Source organism: Pipistrellus kuhlii, unplaced genomic scaffold (genome assembly GCF_014108245.1).
Source record: "Pipistrellus kuhlii isolate mPipKuh1 unplaced genomic scaffold, mPipKuh1.p scaffold_m20_p_2, whole genome shotgun sequence".
Lineage (NCBI taxonomy): Eukaryota > Metazoa > Chordata > Mammalia > Chiroptera > Vespertilionidae > Pipistrellus > Pipistrellus kuhlii.
Genome location: NW_023425515.1, coordinates 41746910 through 41768998, shown reverse-complemented (window position 1 = coordinate 41768998; position 22089 = coordinate 41746910). Strand labels below are relative to the sequence as shown.

The window sequence follows — 22089 nt, the reverse complement described above, 5'->3', positions numbered from 1 at the left end:
TTGTTAAAATCATCATTTCCCCAAAGGATGTCAGAAATCCTAAGGGGAAATATTTACAAGGAAAATCTGTTTTCTCTTTGGAATTTACAGATTTTATTTGTCTATTTTTCTCTCCTTACATGCCTCTCCTTTGCGTCATCCTACATGGCAAGGAGATCCAGTTGTCTTTCCATGGATGAATCCACCATCCAGTCACTGGTGAAGAAGTTTCTGCCTGTTTAAGTGAAATGTTTTTCAATTCATCAAAGTTGGCTAAAACTATCATTAGTTTATTTTAATTTTTTAAAATGCTAAAAAATGACTTAATAGTTTCAGTTCAACCAAACTCCTTTTGAGAAGTAGCTATCAAGAGAGTGCTATAATTGTTAACCAGTTACCATAATTTTTAAACTTGATTAGATGATAAATGGCATCTATTTTGAGTTAGGTGCTCTTTCTGTGTGTTCCCACATCACTTCCTTTTGCACTTAACACTCCCTTTTGCACTTAACTCACTATTTGATTATTATCTGTTTACATGCTGTAGGCCTCACAGTGCTATAATCTCTTATTATATGAATATTCATATGTTTTGAAAGACACTCTCCTGCCCTGAGTGCCTATCATGTATAATCAGTGATTAACCCACAGAATTATCAAGGATTTTTAATAAGTGTTTGATGAGTGGACAACTACATGGACAATCTTTCATCAAGTTCTTATTGAGACCCAAATTATACCAAAGAGGGTAATACAACAGCCAATCAGAGAGACATAGAAACACAGCTTTTTATGAATTGAGTATAATTTAAAATTTAAAATAATAAGATAGTTCTGTTTTGTTTTACTACAAACAAGTTATTATTATTTTAGCTTGCAGAATCTCAATCTTCTTCTGTATACTGGTAAAGGATATCTTTAGAACTCTGCCCCCAGAGGATCTGTGGGAAATTCAGGCATGTCTGTGGATGGTTGTGATACTATGAAGGAGGCACTATATGGGATTTTAACCAGGCATGTGGGATTTGGTGGTTCATGGCAGACATAGCAGAGAAAATAATATCTAAGCAAACTACTATTTCATTACCTGTAAAAAAATTTTTTTTCAGGAAATCATGATTAACCTTGATTCCCAGAGGAGTATTTTACCTCTGGGAATCAAGGTTAGATAGCACACATTTTTTTTTAAATTAAAAAAAGGATTGAATTATTCAATAGAATTTACTTATAGCCTCCCAAACTATATTTCTCACTGTACTTCCATGTGTTTCTTCATAACACACGTATTCCATGTATTTGCTTATGAAAAGGAAGAGAAAAGATAAAAATAATGATTATGAAGTCCCTTGATTCCTCTTGACCACAGTACTATTATTATTATTTGGCATATAAAATGTTTCTTATGAATTTATATTACATAACTGGATTCATACTATACATATACAGTCTGCTTTGATCTCAAGAGCATATCATGAGCTTCTCTGCATGCTTAGTCTCAGTGGGCACAAAATATTCTGCCATATGATTGTACTGTAAATTAGTCCATCCCTGTTGTTAGAAACTTCACTTTTCATTTGATCAGACCAGGGTCCATGTGAGTTTCAGAAATTCTTCTTCCACAAAATTAAGATGACATTTCCCAGGCAGACTTCTCTGTCTGATTATATGGTACTATGAGTTTTCATATTTGAAGAACTTTATCTCTAATTAAAATAATACTAGGAAAGTATCGTCCCATTGGAAGTCTTCTGCATTAGGAAACTTTTTAAAAAATATATATTTTATTGATTTTTCACAGAGAGGAAGAGAGAGGGACAGATAGTTAGAAACATTGTGAGAGAAAAACATCTATCAGCTGCATCCTGCACACCCTCAACTGGGGATGTGCCCACAACCCATGTACATGCCCTTGACCGGAATCAAACCTGGAACCTTTCAGTCCGCAAGCTAACGCTCTAGCCACTGAGCCAAACTGGTTTCGGCAGGAAAACTTTTTACTTACAAGAAAAATGAAAAGAGATGCTTAGCAGAATATTCTTGATCAAACCCCATTTTAGAATAAATCAAAATAGGAGGTTTATGTACTATAAATAAAATCAGCCTTACCACTCCAGAATGCCTATAGGGGAAGAATCATTTGCCTAGATTTTTTAAGCCTTATCCTAAGATATTACAAAAGAAACCAGTTATTTAAATTTTCATTAGGAACTCTATTTTTTCCTGTCCTTGTTTTCCATCCCGTTTTAATGTTAAATGGGTCTACCAAGGTAATTTCATGATACTTTTTGTACAAAAAAACAACAACACTGAATTAAAAGTTATAAGGTTTTCATTTGGTTGTTAGCATTGTCATTGGTTAGCTTATTACTTGAGAATATAGCTGAGAGATTAAGGGTCTGAGATCTGGTGTAAGACATCATTGGGTTCAAAGTCTGATTCAATTACTCATGGTTTTTAGTTTTCTTAATTGTAAATGAAGTTATTGATTCCTACTTCACTATTATTTTTTAAAATGTGGTATGTTAATTTTCTAAGGCTTCCATAACATATTACTGCAGACAAGTGGCTAAAACAACAGGCATTTATTTTCTCACAGTTCTTGAGGCCTGAGGAATAAGATCACAGTGTCTATAATATTCTGAGGTCAACCTCTTGGCTTGCAGATGGTCACCTTCTCACTATGTCCTCATCTGGTCTTTTCCTCTGTGTGCCAAGAGTCCCTGGTCTTTCTATGTCTTAACCTTTTCTTCTAAAGACATCAGTCAGATGGGATTAGGGCCTACCCTCAAGGCCTCATTTTAACTTAATTACCTCTAAAAGTTCCTATCTCCAAATACAGTCACATTCTTAAGCACTGGAAGTTAGGGCCTCAGCATATACATTTTAGGGGATACAATTTATCCCATAATATTTGGTAATATATCTTTTAGTTCTCTGACATATTATGTCCTCAATAATAGTAGGAACTATTATTATTTAGTCTCTCTGAGCTTCATTTTACTCAATAATTAGATATTAGATATTAGTATATAACCAGTTTGCATATGATGATTATTTTGAGATAATTTATGTTAAATTTCTTTGAAAAATAAGAAGTAGTAGTTTATTGTTAATTTAAGATGTGTACACACATATTTACTGCCTTCCCTTTGAGAATATGCACATTGTATCCAGGCATTTGCTCTTAGCTTCTTTTCCATTAGAACTGGGATTTGCAAGAGGAGGATTTAGGCTCCCATTTATCTCCCTTTTATTCTTATAGGTCTCAGAATCCTCACTTCCTGAATAGGAAAGCAAAGGTTAATAATTACCAATTTATAAAGCCTTTCCCATAAAGACTCTGCTCATATGGGGCATGAGGCAATAATTAATGAAAGTGTAACAGAATCTCTCCAAATAGAGGCAGGTGAGAATTCCTCTAGTGCCTCATGGGAGTGTTTTCAAATGAAAAGCATGAACACTGCTTATATTATTTTGTAATAAGACCACATGTTCTTCTGGGTAGAAAGAGTAGAGGTGGCAACTTCCAGATGGAAGGCTATGTTCATTTTAATGACTTGGCTGGGATTTCTCTCTGGTTGAAATTGGACTTGCTATGGAGTCTTTAAAATATAAAAGGTTTTAGATTGACAGAAGGTGAAGCTTCCAGAAATGGGAAATGTGGCATTTTAGCCCTTTATTGGCATGCACAATACTGTACTTTTGGAGTGTAAGTATGTGGCCTGGTTCCATAGTGCTCAGGTTTTAAGGCCATGTGGAGACCTGATAGGTGGTTTAGGGTATACTGGCACCTGGAACTCAGTGGGACTCATCTAATCTGCCTATGTCATCTATAGTTCATTATACATTGCTAGTATAACCTATTAATTTAGACTTACACCTTTCCAATGAGATGAGGATGTTTCTGGAAGAGAGCTTCAAAAGGTTAAAGTCACTCCATTATTCTGAAATTTTCAAGGGCACTCAAATTTGCTTAGCTTCAGATCCACAATACTCTGGCACCAGTCTACTTCTTAAGTATTTTCAGCTACTCTACACCCCACTCTCAATATTTTTACTCCCAACAAACTAAATTCTCATATGCAGTGTCCCCAGGGTCATGATGAAATGTTCTCCCTGGCACCTTTGCCTGTTGAAATCCCATCCATCCTTCATTGTTCATTACAAATGCCATATTCATAATAAGATCTCCAGGAAAACTCTCGAGATCCAAATCCACCTAGCTAGAAGTGCTTTCTGCTACTTTAAATCCTTATAGTAATCTGTTTTTTTTCTTTACTTATGGTCCTTTACTTAATTCTGAATTATAGGTATTTGCTTGATTTCTCATCCCACCCCCTAGAGTATTTCAGTTTTCTTCCCACCATCCCCACCCATTCAATACTTAGCACAAGACCTTCATTAAATGTTGAATTAAAAGACAAAGTAGAGTAACTTAAGCCTCAGGAATCTTAGAAATACAAAGCTAAAAGTGCCATATGCAGATGAGATGGGAATATTGGATTCTGTGGAAGATCATACTGGCAATCTTTTCTTAGTACAGACCAAGCAACCATGAAACTATTATACTAACCTCTGCTACAATATAACATTTCAAGGAGAAGGAAGCCAATGTAAACCACAGTATGTGCAAGGTCAAAATCAGAAACCCTAAGTTTTATAACCACTAAATATAATTTTATAGTCTATTTGATATGATTTTTCTAGGCTGTGGTTCAGTTCAAATAAGGCTCTTCAATCAAACACAATCCTAATTCTCTTCTGTACTCATTAGCAGCCACTTTGCAAGTTTAATTTGACTTATTCTGGGTGGCATGGAGAAAAGTATTCCTTTATGACTTTTGGAGAGATATATTTGGGTGTAAATTTTTGATATGCACTTGTTCAAAAGGGTCTATTCTTCATTTTCCTGCTGAATACAGAAGATTGGCTACTTAGTCTTAGACATATTACATTTTACCAGAAAAATAATTAATTTTGGAATTAGAAGACCAGAGGTAAACTCAGCATTTCTATTAGGACCCATGTGGCCTAATAGAACAATTTCTTACTTGTACACCTAAGTATAGTTAGAGGAGGAGTCTTTCACCAAGTGATGTCTAAGAACCATATCAGTCTTTTCACGTTTGGATCACTGAGATGATGACTTAACAAGTAAAATAATTCTTTTATCAAAATTAATGAAGTTTACCCAAAGTGCAGGTTGCCACATATATACCAATAATGTAGAGTCTCAGAAAGCTAATTGTCTTTGAATTACTGTGAAGAAGGAAGGATGATTCTTTGGTAAGAATAAATAAATAAGTAAATAAGTAAGTAAGTAAGTAAGTAAATAAATAGAAAAATGTAGAACACACTAACCCATTCATGGAAATTAGCTATCAGAGTAATATCCTATTTAATAAAAGAGTAATATGCAAATTGACTATCACTCCAAGACACAAGATGGCTTCCCCCATGTGGTCAAAGATGGCTGCCCGCATATGGACACAAGATGGCTGCCACAAGATGACCTGCAGGGGAGGGCAGTTGTGGGCAGTTAAGGGTGAGACTGAGCCAGCAGGAGAGGGCAGTTGGGAAAGACCAGGCCAGTAGGGGTGGACAGTTGGGAGGGGTGACCCGGCAGGCAGGGAGAGCAGTTGTTGGGAACCAGGCCTGCAAGGGAGGGAAGTTGTGGAGGATACCTGGCCTGCATGGGAAGGCAGTTGGGTAGGGGGCCAGGCCTCTAGGGGAGGGCAGTTAAGGATGACCCGGCCATTAAGAGAGGGCAGTTAGGGGCAACCAGACTGGCAGGGGATAGCAGTTAGGGGCAATTTGGCTGGCCAGGGAGCAGTTGGACAATGATCAGGCTGGCAGGGCAGTGGTTAGGGGTTATCAGGCTGGCAGGCAGAAGCAGTTAGAAGCAATTAGGCAGAGGCAAGTGAGCGGTTTGGAGCCAGCAGTCCTGGATTGTGAGAGGGATGTCCAACTGCCCATTTAGGCTCAATCCCAGTGAGACCAGGCCTAAATGGGCAGTTGGACATCCCTCAAGGAGTCTCAGATTGGACAGGTTACAGGCTGGGCTGAGGGACAACCCCCCTCTGTACCTGAATTTTGTGTACCGGGCCTCTAGTATTAAATATTCTAAAATGTTACTGTAAATATGCTTAATGTTTAATATATTTTATCTTACACTTCTATAAAACTTTTATTTTATATGTTTTATAACCATCCGGATAAACTTTTTAGCAAGATAAGAGCTAATTACAAACCCAAAGACATTTTTTCCTGTCCTTCAAGGTTGCTCTAATTTGTTATTAACATACAAATGATCATGCCCTCATTCTGGGAAGTCTTGTCTCACTTTTTTTGAGCCAAAGATAAAAAATGTACATCAAGTGAAAACCTTGCCCAGTCAATTCTCAAATCAATATTCTTTACTACTAAGAATTTGTCTTCCTTTGTATGCCTTTTCATTATATCAAATATACTAGTAAACTGGTTCAAAATGAAGTGATTATTTTCTCTAATCCACAAACAAATTTTGGAGTTGCCTTAAAAAAGTACTGATATACATTAGTTTTTCTATCACATCCCTAATTGCCTGGTTTTGGAATTTTAAGGATATCTTTAACTTTTACATGTCCTTTGGCTAATACTATGGGCTGAATTGTTCCTCTCCCACCTCTAGTTTACATACTGAATTCTTAACTCAGAATGAAGGTATATTTGCCATGGGCCTTTAGGTGATAATTAGGTTTAGAGGAGTTCATGTGGGTGGGGCCTCGTGATAGGACTAATGCCTTATAAAAAGAGACACAAGAGAGCTTGCTTCCAGTTTATCCTACAATAACCAGGTAAACCTTTCCATGAGAGAGGATTATCAAGTCAATAATACATCTTCATTCTCATACCATTTTGCCTGCTGAGAAATGAAAAGTATTTCAGACTCCTGGTTCCTGGTTTTGCATTTAAGAAGCGTGGCATTGCCATTCCATCCTAACAACAAATAAAAGGCTGAACAGACTGAAAAACCAATAACTTTTCTAGTGTGTACTAAAAGAAGTGAGGACACAGTATATAAAGGGGAAAAAAACCTTCTGTAGACAACAATGTCAAGAGAATTAGATAACAAGCAACAGACAAGGAAAGAGTATTTGCAAAAGACACATTTGAGATAAGGAATTGTTATCCAAAACATACAAAGAGTTTTTACATCTCAAAAATAAGGTAACTACCCAACTAAAAAAATGTATCAAAGACCTTAACAAATACCTAACCAAAAAAGATATACAGTTGATAAATAAGCATATTAAAAATTCTCCATATCACATATTATCAAGGAATGCAAATTAAAGCAATGAGATACCACTACACACTATTAGGATGGCCAAAAATCTAGAATACTGAAAGTATCAAATGCAGACAAGGACATGGAACAACAAGAATTCTCATTCATTACTATTGGGAATACAAAATAATGAAGCTTCTCCAGAAAATAGTGTGGTAGTTCCTCACAAATTAAACTGCTCTTACCTTATTATCTAGCAATCTCATTCCTTGATATTTACCCACAAGAGTTGAAAACATATGTTCACAGAATAATCTACACAAGAATGTTTATAAAAGCTTTATTTGCAATTGCCAAACTTGGAAGCAACAAAGGTGTCCTTCAGTAGTTGAATGGATAAACTGTGGTATATCCAGACAATGGAATATCTCTTAATGTTAAAAATTAATGAAATATCAAACCATGAAAAGATATGGAAGAAACTTAAATGCATATACAAAGTGAAAGCAGACAACTTGAAAAGGCACAATATTGTTTAATTTCAAATATATGATATTCTGAGAAAGGCAAATCTATGGAGTGAGTAAAAAGATCAGGGGTTGGGATATGAAGGAATGGAATGATTGGAGAATAGGATTTTTAGGTCATGAAAAGCTCTATATGACACAGGAATGATATATACCCATCATAAATTTCTACACACTCAAGAATGTACAATAGCAAGAGTGAAATCTATGGACTTTGGGTGATTATAATGTGCAGTGTAATTCCATAATTGTAACAAATGTATAACTCTGGCTGGGGATATTGATAATGGGAGAATCTTATGCCTGTGGATAGGAGGCATATTGAGAATCTGTTCTTTCCTTTCAATTTTGTTGGGAACCTAAAGTTGCTAAAACAAACAAACAAACAAAAACAAAAAACAAACAAAAACAAAACAAAACAGGAGTCTTAAAAGGTTTTTCAGAGCTACATCAAATATTTTAGTTTTTATTTTTTGACTACTTTTTGGAGTGAGACAGTGGAGATTTTCATGATCACACTCTCATACATGCACACGTAGATACATCTGTTTCTCTTTTCCCAAGAACAAAAATCAAAACACCTCAGTTTAGTGTTCAAAGATCTCCATGATCCAGCCCTTTTCAACCTTGTTTTCCATTACTCTGCAATCTAGACCTTCCAAGTGAGCCAGGTTAGTCAAATCACTATGCTGTGAAAACATCTGAGTCATTCCTATTTTCCCTTCTCTCCTCTATTCTGCATCAGAGACATCCACATGTTTTCTATTATTAAAGACCCAGCCTCAGTTCCACTTTCTCTGATTCTTCCCTGTGTCAACCAATGTTTGTTGGTGCCAATTCAATGCCAACAGGAATCCTTAATCTGGCGTGTGGTGAAGAAGAAAAGTTTATTTGGTGCAGAAACAGGTCAATTGTGACAAGGCACATCTGTGAAAACAACACAGCTGTGGAACAGCTCTATTGTGATATAGCCCGGCTGTGAGGCTGCCCTGAGGCCAGGCCCCTCTCCAACTAGACAGTTCAGTTCTGCTCTGCTCTTTACTTGTACGCTCTGCACTCGTCTGCTCCACTGAGACATAGTAGGTATTTCAGCTCAACCAGGAAAACAGTTTTTGGTCTTCAGTGGAAAGGGAAAGGGAACTCCCAGAGCCAGAGGGAGCTGGCTCATATAGACAAGTCCACATCCTGGTCTCTGATTGGTCTGTCCTCATGCAAATGAGGACTCCAAATCCTTGCAGTTTGATTGGTCTAAAATGCACCCTTCTGATTGATCAGAATGGAGCTGTTCTGATTGGTCAGTGAAGTTGTTCGTGGGCATATTGCAGTTCTGTTGGTTGAAACTGGATTCCAAGAACTCCTTTAAAAGAGCTGACTCAGTCTAGCTGGCATGGCTCAGTGGCTGAGCATCAACGTATGAAACAGGAGGTCATCGTTCGATTTCCAGTCAGGGTACATGCCAGGATTATGGGCTTGACAGTGTGGGGCCGTGCAGGAGGCAGCCAATCAATGATTTTCTCTCATCTTTGAGGTTTCTGTATCTCTCTGCCTCTTCCTTTCTCTCTGAAATAAATAAAAAATAAATAAAAGAGCTAGCTCAGATGGCAGGAACAATGCAGACAGGATATTCAGTACAGAGGCCGGTGTTCAGTGCAAACTTCTCTATGAAGTGTGGTTGGAGAGAGTATGAGAGTGAAAGGCACTTGCTTAGAAATGGCTCCTAGGCTCCTTCCTTCCTTCCTTCCTTCCTTCCTTCCTTCCTTCCTTCCTTCCTTTCTTCTTTTTTTTTTTTTTCCCTTTTGTTGCTGTTTAAACTTGAGCCTAGTTAGCCACCAATATCCCTTCTTAGTAGATATCTTTTTTCCTACACAGGTTACTGTGATTTTAAATTTATCTCAATTTCTATAGCACTGCATTGCCTGTTAACCACTCATGCTTCCCTCTAATTCTCCAGATCCTTAGTTCATGATATTAGTTATTTGTGTATATGTCCTTGCCCTACTGGACTGTATTTAATAAACGTTCAAGAACCATATTGAAAATAGTTTTTATCTTCAGATGGAAAACCATTCTTTTATGGACCAGATATGCACAAACTCATCTCTACTTAGAAATAGTAAATTAAAGTCCCAAATATATGTTTGTGAATGTTTTAATAAAAGATGTAGATTGTAACCATTATCTTGCCACTAATTTTCTGAGCAAATCCTTCTTCCACCTGTAAATGAAGCAGTGATACTAAATGATTTAAATAGAATTTCTAGCCCTGGTCACCTATGGTTAATGAAAGTTAGCATTCATAAGACCAATGCAAGCACTGCAAAAGTATCATAAGTATTAATGCTACCTGATACGTTCAGTAAGTGGATTTTGTCCTAGCTTTAACTTTTCACAAATTCACCTAGCCTGGAACTTCTTTCTAGTACAGTCTGTTGGCTAAGATACAGAGAGAATGTTTGGATTTATGTTTAACCTGTGTATAGGCAGGGATAATTAATTTATAGTACAGCCTGAAGGCTATTGCTGTGGATGAATACTTATCAAGTGCAGATGTGATGGAGAGGAACTTATGAAACTTTGACAGAACTTTGCCTTCAAAACTACCTCTTTACTAAGACGATGTGACCTGTCAGGTTAAGAGCACCAATTAGCGTGATGGGTTATACCTAAAGGGACCTTAGTCCTCCTTGAAGTTCTCTGCATGAAGGGTCTTTAGAGTGAAACTCCCCTTGGCTTCCAGCCATGGTGCATTCCTTTACATGAGCTCCAGTGAATGTTTGGAAATACTTTATGAAGTAATCTCCCCACCCTTATAAGAGCAAGAGAGAGTTTGTATTTCACAGGGTAATGTGGCATATTTATACCAAAAAGATATAAGTGGAAAAGCTTTAGATTTGCTTATTTGGTTTTCTTATATTTCTCACAGAGAAGTGATTTGGTGGAATGTTAAATTTGTTTCACAAACACAAAAATGGGAGACCAGAATAGAAGGGAGATGTTAGAAATAGTAACAACATTTTTCTATATGCTCACTAGACCCTGAAATCCCCCTCTCACATCATCAGTTTGGCCAGCCTATCTCCAGTGTGAGCCTCACACTGTTACCATTTTTAACAAGGCAACACCCAGTTTATTTCTTCTTTCCCCTGGTCCACATGCCTCCACCTGCAAACTATGCAGGAAAAATGGGTGTTCATGAGATTAACAGGAAAGAAACCCACGCTCTGATTCTTGGTGGTCTGTCTGCCCACTCCTTCTTGTCTATGACAAGCATTTTAGGCTATCACTTTATTTCACAAAATAAAGCTACAGACAAACAAAAAAGTTGTGAAATTTTAATATTCTCAAGAGCAGAAAAACCAGTGGTAGGTCTGTATTAAGCTATTTCTCTACCAGTTTTTAAAGACTACCTTAGAAGCAGAAAACCCAAATCCATAGTTAATTGCCATTTTGCAATCAAATACATTTGACAAATAAAGCCAAGTGTTTGCAAGTTTTTAGTGTGTGTGTGTGTGTGTGTGTGTGTGTGTGTGTGTGTGTTGCGGGGAGGGTGGGAATGTGATCTGGCTGCTGATGGCTGCAGAGACATAATTCCAGTAGTGAGCAATTAGGGAGCTGGCTGTTGGCTCTAGAGAAGTGATGTCCAGATAGATGTTTTTAAATGGGTCACTAGGGAAAGACAACATTCATCTCCATTTATCATAATGAAAACCAGGCAGAAGCAGCAAAGCATGAGTGAACAGTCAGAACAACAGAATTTGGTTTTGAACCATGAAGTTCATTAGGGGTAACTCAGTCTATCCCAGCACTAGCTTCTACACGGTGCTATTGCTTATGTGCATATGCCCTTGCACATAATGATCACCTGGGCCCAATGTGATGTAGAAGTTTAATTTTTTAGCTTTTTGAAAAATTTTACAATAGGAATTGAGTAGACAATAAATGATTTTTTTTTGTTATCAGTATTGTAAAGTTCTTTGCACAATATAGAAGGGTAAATTTTTTTTAACCTCATGTATGGGATCATGGTCACCAATACGAGGGTCCCAAAAGAGGGGAGTACAGTTCTGAGCTCACAAAGAGGGACACTGAAATTCTATTTATTTATTTTCCCAACTCAGACAAGAATAAGATTTTTTACACTATAAAGTGATGACTACTGCAGTAGCCATGGGACATTGGCAAAACTAGAGTATGAATCAAGTGGCATCTACCTTCCAAGGAAATTTTAAAGAGGATTAAAGCTGTGGTTGCAAAAACAGTAGCAGGAAGCAAATGTCAGACAGGTCTTGGCGCAAACCTACTTTTCAGTAACCATTAGTCATCCTCAAGGGAGACTTCTGCATAATACCTCGGAGGTTAAGATGCCAGCCCAGCTCTTCCATATTACTCTTTCCCAATGTTTAGAACCAAAAGCAATAGAAATATATCAACAAAACATACACACTAATTTAATTTGCTCCCTGGCAGATATAACTTGCCCACATTCCATCCCAAAGATAGTATTCTCTCTTCCTTATCCAGCAGGCATTCAAGTCTTGGCTATTCTCTTGTTAGGAAATTAGACAATACACAGATGGCTTGAGGGATTTTGTCCAATTAAGCACGCAGTTATTTTTTGGCAGATACATTGAGGGTGTTTTTTCTTTAAATAACTTCAGGGACTTTTTGTTTTAAATAGTCTCTAACCTGAGATCACATGTTAATCACAAGTTAGACTTTAATGACTAAACGTTCTGCCTCTTCACTTTAGTTTTTCCTTACCCCGAAAGATGGTTTTCATTGATAAGAAACCTAACATAGCTGATAGAACCTGTTGTTCCACTGTGCTTATAAGGGTAACCTCATTTGACAGTGGCTATTCACCACCAGTGTTTAACATTATGTTGTAAACATCAGATTAAAACCTCACTAGTGTATTTAGAAAGAGCAGGAAGATATTAATCAGGTTGAGGACTATAAGGAGTTGAAGGAAAGATTATGAGCAGTTTGGCAAAAGGAAAGTGTCTTTAAAAAGACATTCTTCCTTTCCAACTTATTCTACCGAGAAAATGTTACTCTTTAGAAATGTCATTTCTTACCAAATAGGGCTTTGAAAGCTGTAAATATTTACTTATAACCATGACTACATTTCAGACTAACATTCAATAAATGCAAAGATAAGTTTACTTTCTGCATTAGCATGAAAATCTAACTTGTGGTTAACATGTGATCTTTAAAGCTAGAAATTTCTAAATTTTCAACATTGAAATATAGGAAATAATTTAATTAGTAGAAGTTTCCCTTACTATAAGGGTTTATATTTTTAATAAGTTGTACCTTTTTTGTGTCCCAAAGGACTTTGAGTTACCCTTCTAAACCAATCATTTGTATAATTAGATTTTTGAAATGAAAACAAAAACAATGGCAAATTACAAAAGGGGAAATGTACCAGCTTCTAAAAAATACAACTTGGTTTTGAGCTTTCTATTAGTCAAAAAGGACAAGGCAAAAAAGACAACACAACATATTATGTAGTCCTCAATGTTTGGTAAATTAATTTTACAAATTGTCAAAAGAAACAGTTATTTTGCCTAACTGAATTATTAAAATAACCCAATATATAGGTGTTTTTGCAAGTTACATGAACAGTACAAAGAATAATACCATCACCAGAAATTGTGAAATAAGAATATATATAACATTGTTTTCTATTTGGCTAATTGTTTCTTTTTCAATTACAAGTGTCATTCAATATGATTAACCAGCCCCAAAGTTTACATTTGAAACACTCTGACTTATAGAGTTTGTTTAATCTAGTAGCTCAAATTACTTCAAATTTTTGTTTCAAAATTTGTTTGGAGATAATAACATATGCTAAAATATCTACAAAAATGTCTGGTGTGAAAAAAAAAAAAATGTCTGGTGTTATCTTACTAAGAAAAAAATCTTACTGATCCTTAAAAGGAAGACTAAAGTTTTAGGCCATAATTTTTTTAGTGTTTAGCATAATGTACATCCTGTAATCTGGTGACTTTCTTTCTCTTCAGCCAGTGTGTTTCCACTGCTAAGTAGAACTTAAAGATTCTGCTGTGGCTTAGAAACAGAACATCTTGTCAGTTGGTAAGAAATCTCATATGGGGTTAAAAATTCTCTAAAATTGCTATATTGTGAAATTTAAGTAAAGAGCCAAGGCAAAAATTATGGCACTTTATCAAAATGTAATGCATGATACTGGGCGAATTCCAAAAGTTAGGGTGATGAAAGTACTAATAGAGAAAGAATTCCCTTCTTTACTGAAAATGTTGATGTTTGAGTAGAAGAATGGAAATTACTTCAGGTTTGACCTTTTACCCTAGTTGTATGAAAAAGGCTCCAGATTCCAGAAGAAAGTGATCCTAAATATTTTATTTCACAAGTACACAGTGTTCTTTACATGTTTCTTATGTGCTTCAGAATGTCTTTTTCCTTCCTTGCATGTGTCTTAGAAGCTATTTTAAATTCCCTATTCAAAATATGTGAGCTTTGTATTTCTTCTAATTCAGAAAAGAGGGAACTTGTAATAGTTCCCTAAAATATGCTTGGAAATTTTAGAAGTTTTTTCTTTTGTGCTATGTGTTTGTCTTCCGAATTGAGAAACATTGCTATAGCAAGAATGGATAAAATGGAAAGAAAGAGAAAGGAATGGAAATTAGGAGAGGAAAAAGGATGGGGAATGACCTATTCTGTGATATTTTTATTCTGCAAAGTAAACATGTTATCTCTGACCTGGTCTTCTCCGGCCTGCTACCAAAGACCTACTCTCCACATAACAGACTGAATTATTTTAAAATGCATGTCAGATAATGTTCCAAAATTTTTAATAGTTTTCTCCTACACTTAAAATGACATTCAAATTCTTTACTGTAGCCTACAAGTGATCTGTCCTCCAACTCCTCAAATCTCTGTCCCTAGTCTCTGCTCTGCTTTTAAAAAATGTCAAGACTTTTCCACTTCAGGTCCATTTATTTCACTTGACATTCTTTTGCCTGGAACACTTTTCCTCCCATTTGATCATGACTGACTTCTTAAAAATTTAGGTCTCACCTCAAAAATTCCTTTGCAGAGAGACCTTCCTTGACTAATTTTCCTAAATAAGTCCTGTTTTCATTCCAACCCCAGCAGGCTCTTACAGTATTATTTGTTCATTGGTTTCTTCATGGCATTTAGCACAATCTGAAATAATTTTCATTAATGATTTGTTTACCTGAGACTTGTCTCCTGGAAAGAACTGTTTCTTTATCCATTTGGGTCATATAGATGTTCTATTCTCATTTACTACACAATGTCTAGCACAGAATCTGTGCAAAATAAATATTAGCTGAATAAATGAATGCATTAAATAAGTAATTTGGGTATGAGTGGAGAATTGGGCCCATGTGTGTTTTCTTGAATAGGAGGGTGGTAAATTAGAAAATTTCTAGAAGTTCTTCTAGAACATTTTGGGGGGGAAAGATTGCATAATGACAGAAAGGAAGAAGTTATGCTAGAAAGAAAGGTAGGGTGAGGGCCAAATCCTAGAGGTTCTTGAATGTCATGGTATATCGTTTCTGGAATCTCTTTGAGGTCATTGGATAGGTGCTGAAGGTTTTGAAGTAGTCAGTGTGTATGAAATGCTCCTTTATGATTAGTCCTGGAAAATTAGGTGCATTTCAGAAGAGTCTCATTCCCTCAGCAGTAGACAGAGGGACTTCTAAATGCAAATAGGGTATTGATTTAATCAGAGTTCATTTCTTTTCCATGCAGCATGACAGCCATGTACAGTTGTGCTCCTGGGCTGGCAGGAGAACATGTTTGCTTAGTTCTTCACAGCCCAGGGGGAAATGAGCCAGTGCTTCTTGAAGGCATATCTGACCCCCATCTCTCATATCTCATCGGAACAGTGGGCTTCTTTAAAAGTGATACCAACTTGCTGTCAAATCATTTCCCTTTTCTCAGTTGTTCTTTACCAGTATTTGAAATTTATTTTTCTAATGCATAGAATTATCCTCATTTTAGAGCTACCCTCTCCTGTGGTTTATTTTATTTTAGTCTTAAAGGAAACCCAGTTTGGAGCCTTTAATGTAGTTGGTTTTCCGTTTGTTTAAAAAGAATAGGGGTAGGTCCTTTCTTAGCTGAAACCTTGTACTTACAAGGCCTTGTAAAAATCCCCAGCCAATAATATGGCATTATATGGAGTATACATCCAATTTACAACCTAAAAAACTTCACGTGGACTTTCCCTACCACTTTAGATATTTGTATCTAATTTCTAAAATAAAGTACAAAAATATTAAACTTCCAGTTAAAATAATAGCCTGTTTTATAGACTTTGGCAGCTAATTCTAGTTTCCTGAACTGGTTCACAATGATTTAAAAGCCTTGGCCAGTTTACGAGTAAGTTTTATGGTTTAAGTCATGGAATCTTTTATACTTAGGGATGATGGTATTATGTTCAATACTAGGTTATAATGGGCAAAGCACCAAATAAGCAAAAAACCAATGTGCTCAAATTTAAGAAAAGGATCCAGTGTATCAACATTGTCTGACAGTTTTCAAGAGCTACTGGATCACAGTCATCAGTATTAAACGTTATTGGGAGCTCTCAGTGAAAATAATGACTTCTGAGATGTTATTAAACTTATATCATTTTAGTGCATGGTAGCTTAGGAAGCACACTCCCATGTAGTATACTAATATACCTTTTTATTTGTATGTGAAAGATTTACTTGCTAGAAGTTTCTTTTCTCTTTTCTTAGACATTTCATAGGCATCATCTGTATGTGAAGTAGGTAGGAAACAAAAAGATAAATAAGTCTTATGGTCCCTTTCCTCAGAACTCTAGTCAGAGAAACAAACATACTCAGTAGACACTATGTATAGCAGCATATAAGTGACAGTAGAGAAAAAGGGATGGCATTGAAATGCTTGGCTACAGCTACAGAGTGGGGAAAGGATCTATTAGAGAAGGCAGAATTGAAGTTAGGCTTTATAGTGTACTAGAGATCTGGTGCACAAAATTTGTGCATAGAGAGGGGGTTTCTCTCAGCCCAGCTTGCACCCACTCCAATAGGACACTCCTCTCACAATCTGGGACTGCTGGCTCCAAACCACTCACCTGCTTGCCTGCCTGATTGCCCCTAACTGCCCTCCCCTGCCAACCTAATCTCACCCCCAACTGCCTGCCTGATTAGCCCTAACTGCCTCTCCAGCTGGCCTCATCATCCTTAACTACCTCTGCCTGACTGATCTTGCCCCCAATTGTCCCCCCCCCCTGCTGTTCTGATCTAGCCCCCAACTGCCCTTCCCTGCCAGCCTGATTACCCTCAACTGCCTTCCCCTGCCAGTCTGATCTCGCCCCCAACTCCCCTCCTCTACCTACCTGATCTTGCCCCTAACTGCCCTCCCATGCTTGCAAATTTGTTTCTGATTGGTCAGTTTCTATGCCAGTCAGTATCAAAAGTTCTGCCTCCTAGGCAGCCATTGGCTCATTACATTCACCCAGATTTGGTTCTGATTGGTCAGTTTATATGATAGTCAGCATCTCGGAGCCTATCAATGGGGCCTGATCAAAAAGGCTGGCCTGATCAGCAGCCCTGGTGAGGCCTGAAGATAAATGGAGGAGCAGCTACTGGCCAGACTGGGAGAGAGAGAGGCAAATGCTGATCAAAAGCTGCCACAGAAGCAACAGATCATCCCTGCTTCTTTCTTTAGATCTCTCTCTGGCCCTGATTCTCAGCCCCCTCAGCAGTCAGTGCTGAGGCACCAAGCCATAGTGGAAGTAGTCAGTGCTGGGTTGCAATAGCAACCCAGTGTTGACTGCAGGACTGACTTCTGGTTGATCGAGCCTCCAATGTTATGACTCAGGGCTTTTATATATTAGGATGTTAGATTTCAACCAGAAAAGACCAAGGGACAAAGGATCTTCAAGTCAATGGAACAGCCTGAGCAAAACATGAAAGTAGGAAAATGTAAAATAAATATTGATTTATGTTCTATCAGTTATAATGGTGCTATAGAACCTGAATATGTCAGTGCTGGCCTGTTTTGTTCATAACTTATAGTTTGACTCTTAACTGGAGGCAGTTTGCACAACCACAAGAACCTTAACAAATCTTATAAATTATGTATCCATTAGAGGCCTGGTGCATGAAATTCATGCACAGGGGTGTGTGTCCTTCAGCCCAGCCTCTACCCTCTCCAATCTAGGACTTCTTGAGGGATGTCCAACTGCCCATTTAGGCCCAATTCTACCAGGGCAGTTGGACATTCCTCTCACAACCCAGGACTGCTGCCTACCAACTGCTTACCTGCCAGCCTTCCTGATTGCCCCTAACCACTTCTGCCTACCAGCCTGATAACCCCCTAACCACTGCCCTGATAGCTTGATTGATGTCTAACTGTTCCCCTGCCATCCCCTGCAGGCCTGGTTCCCCCCAACTGCTCTTCCCTACAGCTTAGCCCCCCACCCCCCAACTGCCCTCCCTTGAAGGCCTGGTTGCCCCAACTTCCCTCCTCTGCCACCTTGGTCATCCCTAACTGCTCTCCCCTGCAGGCTTGATTGCCCTCAACTGCCCTCCCTTGCAGGCCTGGTCTCTCTGAACTGTCCTCCCCTGATAGCCTGATCTCCACCAACTGCCTTCCCTTGAAGACCTGTTCCCTCCAAACAGCCCTCCCCTGCTGACCAACTTTGACCACATAGGGGAAGCCATCTTGTGTGTCAATTTGCATATTACTCTTTTATTAGATATGATAGAGGCCTGGTGTACAGGTAGGGACCAGCTGGTTTGCCTTGAAGTGTGTCTCAGATCAGGGCGGAAGTTCTCTTGGGGTGTGGGGTGACCTGTGTGAGGGGCCTGTGGTGGTTTGCAGGCCAGCCATGCTCCCCAGTGACCCAAGTGGAGGCCCTGGTATCTGGGGTGTATTTATCTTCTGTAATTGAAACATTGTAGCCTTGAGTGGAGCCAAGCCTCCTGCTCACTCCATGGCTGCAGCCACTTTTGTTGGGATTTATTTATCTTCTATAATTGAAACTTTGTAGTGGAGACAAGGCAGGCCAGGGCAGCAGGAGCTTGGCTTCCTCCATTGCCAGGGGCAACTCAAGCCTCCTGCTCTCTCCACCTCCATGGCTGCTGCCATTTTTGTTGGGATTTATTTATCTTCTGTAATTAAAATTTTGTAACCTTGAGTGTAGGCCTGGGCCAGCCAGGGCAGCAGGGAAGCTTGGCTTCCTCCATTGCTGGGGAAACCTAAGCTTCATGCATGCTGCAGCTCTGGTTGGGTTAACTTGCATACTTGCTCCCGATTGGCTGATGGGTGTGGCTTGTGTGTGCAGCAGAGGTATGGTCAATTTGCATATTGCCTTTTTATTAGATAGGGTGAGCATTATATACTACTAGAGACCAGATGCACAAAATTCATGCAAGGGGCTTGGCCCTCACAGCAGGCCCTTGAGGCCCCACCCCCTGCCAACTGGTTGTTCTGGAAGGTCATCCCAAAAGTTTATTCCTGAAGGTTGTTCCACCATCTGGTCTAATTAGTATATTAGCACTTTATTATATAGGATTTCCATCATTAAGAGAGCATATTTACAACCTTGCAACTGATCCATGTATAAGTTGTATTCTGTTGTTTATTTTATTTGAGTTTTAGTGATTTCTGAAGCACATTCATATATATTGCACAATTAATTTCTTCTAAAATCCTATGTAGTAGATAATGGTACGGGTGTTTTATGCGCATTTTTCTTAAAGGAGAACTGAGGCACAAATGCATAGATGATATTTTCCAGGTTCTTATGATCACCCAATTTACAACCTATTCCTTTCCCTCTATATCTATATACTTGCTGCTATGTATATGTCCACAAAATTCATATTTATTTGTGTTAGTGTGTGATAAATTGAGGAATTTTAATTAATAAAGAAACCAAGTCCAAAATTAGTGATTTTGACATTCAAAATAATTCTGGGAGCATACAACTGAGAACAAAATCAAAGTGGTAGGAAAAGTTTCAGATGAGATTTAATGGAAGGAAGGCCAGTAGGGTAGGAATATGAAAATTAAAGGGGAATGGGGAACATTTTACTATTATTAGACAACTTTAAGGATGTCAGATCTTGAAATATGGAAGTTTATCTTTTCTGAGGTAAGTTTTAAGATTCTTTATATATCACGAGATGCAATTACTGGGGACTTTATGTTACTCATAGTTGAGTGGCCAAAATGTTAAAGGTATACTCAATTGAATCTTTTATGCTGTTTCATGATTTTACATTTGCTTGTTCAGGAACAATGAGTTTTTAATTCTTTTCACTTTAAAGTAGATCAAACATTATTTGGATTTACCATGGAAAAGGCTACTAATACTCAATTTTCTGATATAGGGCAAATGGATCTATCTACAGACATTTTTCATGACTAAAGCATAAAGAAACATCTTAAATTGAGTCAATTTAATTTCATTTTGTTAAAAATGTATCACTGTATGTTACATGGAGAGCAGTATAGGTTAGGAGAAGATTTATTGTGTCTATGTAGTGGTTATTAAAAGTTCTTCCTTTTATATTATTGATAATCAAACTTGTAAATTTGAAATTAAATACCTCAGTCAAAGGAGTGTGATAGAACATTGTATGTACTGTATTTAGCATCTCTTATTGGAATAATTTACTTCTTACAACTTAGTATTCTTCATATTCTAAAGCCTGGTAAAAAACTTGGTATAGGGATGATATACCCAATCCCTTGCTTTGGAAAATCATAAATGTGTTTATACTCCCTTTGTTAGGACTAATGCAAAAGGGACAAAAACAAATGAAGAGAGAAAAAAAGAAAAATATGTTGAAAATCTGAATTGGAAGTGGCACAGCACTAGCAGCTTTTTATTTTGATTAATTATAAAAGAAACCAAAGCATATAGATTCAATTTCCTGGAAAACACAGATGGCTTAGAAAAGAGGGGAAGAGAAGGAACTTGGAACAAAGTACATGTATCCATTCTTACTAAAGTCAAATCATCCACATATTTTAGTAGTACCATATATTAACCTTCTACCCTTTGGGATGGAGGTTTAGTATCCTGAATGTGAGCTGAAACCCAACCCTGCCAATTTCAAGCCTAGTACTGAGCTTGGTTTAGAAATATTTGACCCCACCTTTATTATTATTTTTTTTCCCCTTCTCCACAGCTTAACCAGTTGGAAAAGGCAGTGGAAGCAGGGCACACATTTTTCATGGCCAATCCTGAGCACATGGAAATGCAGCAGAACATTGAGAATTACAGAACAATGGCCGGCGTCAAAGAATCACAGTTGGTAGATCGAGAAGCCAGACCGCACCTGGTGAGCTCTGGGGACCCCAACCAACTATGTGGAGCTAAGAGCTCCTAAGTGTCATTTGCCTCAAAGCAGATTCCTGTAAATGGATATCTCAAAATGGTTCCTGGTTTCCAAAACAGGGGCATTTTTATACTGTTAGAGTTATTATATAAAATGTTATAATTATTGTGGTTAAAAATTTGAGAAATTAAAATTAATGTAGAAAATCAGTTTGACATGGTAAAAAGTAGAATATGACATAAATATCTGTAACCTTTTCTGAGCTTCAGATCCTCCGCCTGAATTATTTTATACCTAGGACTTGAGCCAACGTGGGCTGCTCAGGTCACACTATCGTTTCCTAGCTCCAAATCCCTGTGGTTTTTCCACTGTGCCTGTACTTTCAAATTCTGGGGTTTTGATTTCAAGCTATATCATTATTTGTTTACTTAAAATCACAATATGTTGAAAGAGCTTCTTTTACAATTAGAGACATCTCTATTCTGAACACGTGGACTGATTTAAAGAAAATGATAAGAGAGAAAGATTTTAAATGGAAGCCCCCCAATCCCCTCCTTATTTTTTTCAACTGTGCCAGGTCAGGAAATGGTTGTCATGTCCACCCCCATCAATCTTCATGCACTTTGTTACACGGCCCTACCTACATTCAAAAGGATTCAAAAGTAGCATCATTTTTGTGGGTCGGGGAAAGGACTAGGTCCCATGCAACCAGAAAAAGCCTAGGATTTAGCATTGTAGCCAGCACAAAATCACATTACTCTTTAAGTAAGATGAAAAGAAATATGTCAACACACACTATAACTATAGCACATTTGTGATAACATAAAATTAAAGGTAACCTTTTTGGCAATATATGACCTGGCATACTAAGCTCTCTAGCTAATAACTTCAAGATCTCATAATTTTCTCATAATTGTTCAGTTTTTCTATCTACCTTTCAGCCCTGTACGTCACAGTTCCATCAGTTAATATGAAACGG

General features: G+C 37.6%; 1 protein-coding gene across 5 annotated transcripts in view; it reads left to right on the top strand.

Annotated features, from left to right (window-relative positions):
- The window catches only part of P3H2 (prolyl 3-hydroxylase 2), a 159782-nt gene that overhangs the window by 100367 nt on the left and 37326 nt on the right, over positions 1 to 22089 (top strand). For 4 of the 5 annotated variants that reach the window (XM_045583814.1, XM_036448725.1, XM_045583817.1 and 1 more), the window contains exon 2: positions 20961 to 21113. In XM_045583814.1, coding sequence (XP_045439770.1) covers positions 20961 to 21113 — 153 coding nt within the window. Of the gene's footprint in view, positions 1 to 13856; positions 13876 to 20960; positions 21114 to 22089 lie in introns of those variants that run through there. The other variant, XM_045583816.1, reaches the window with a different exon arrangement.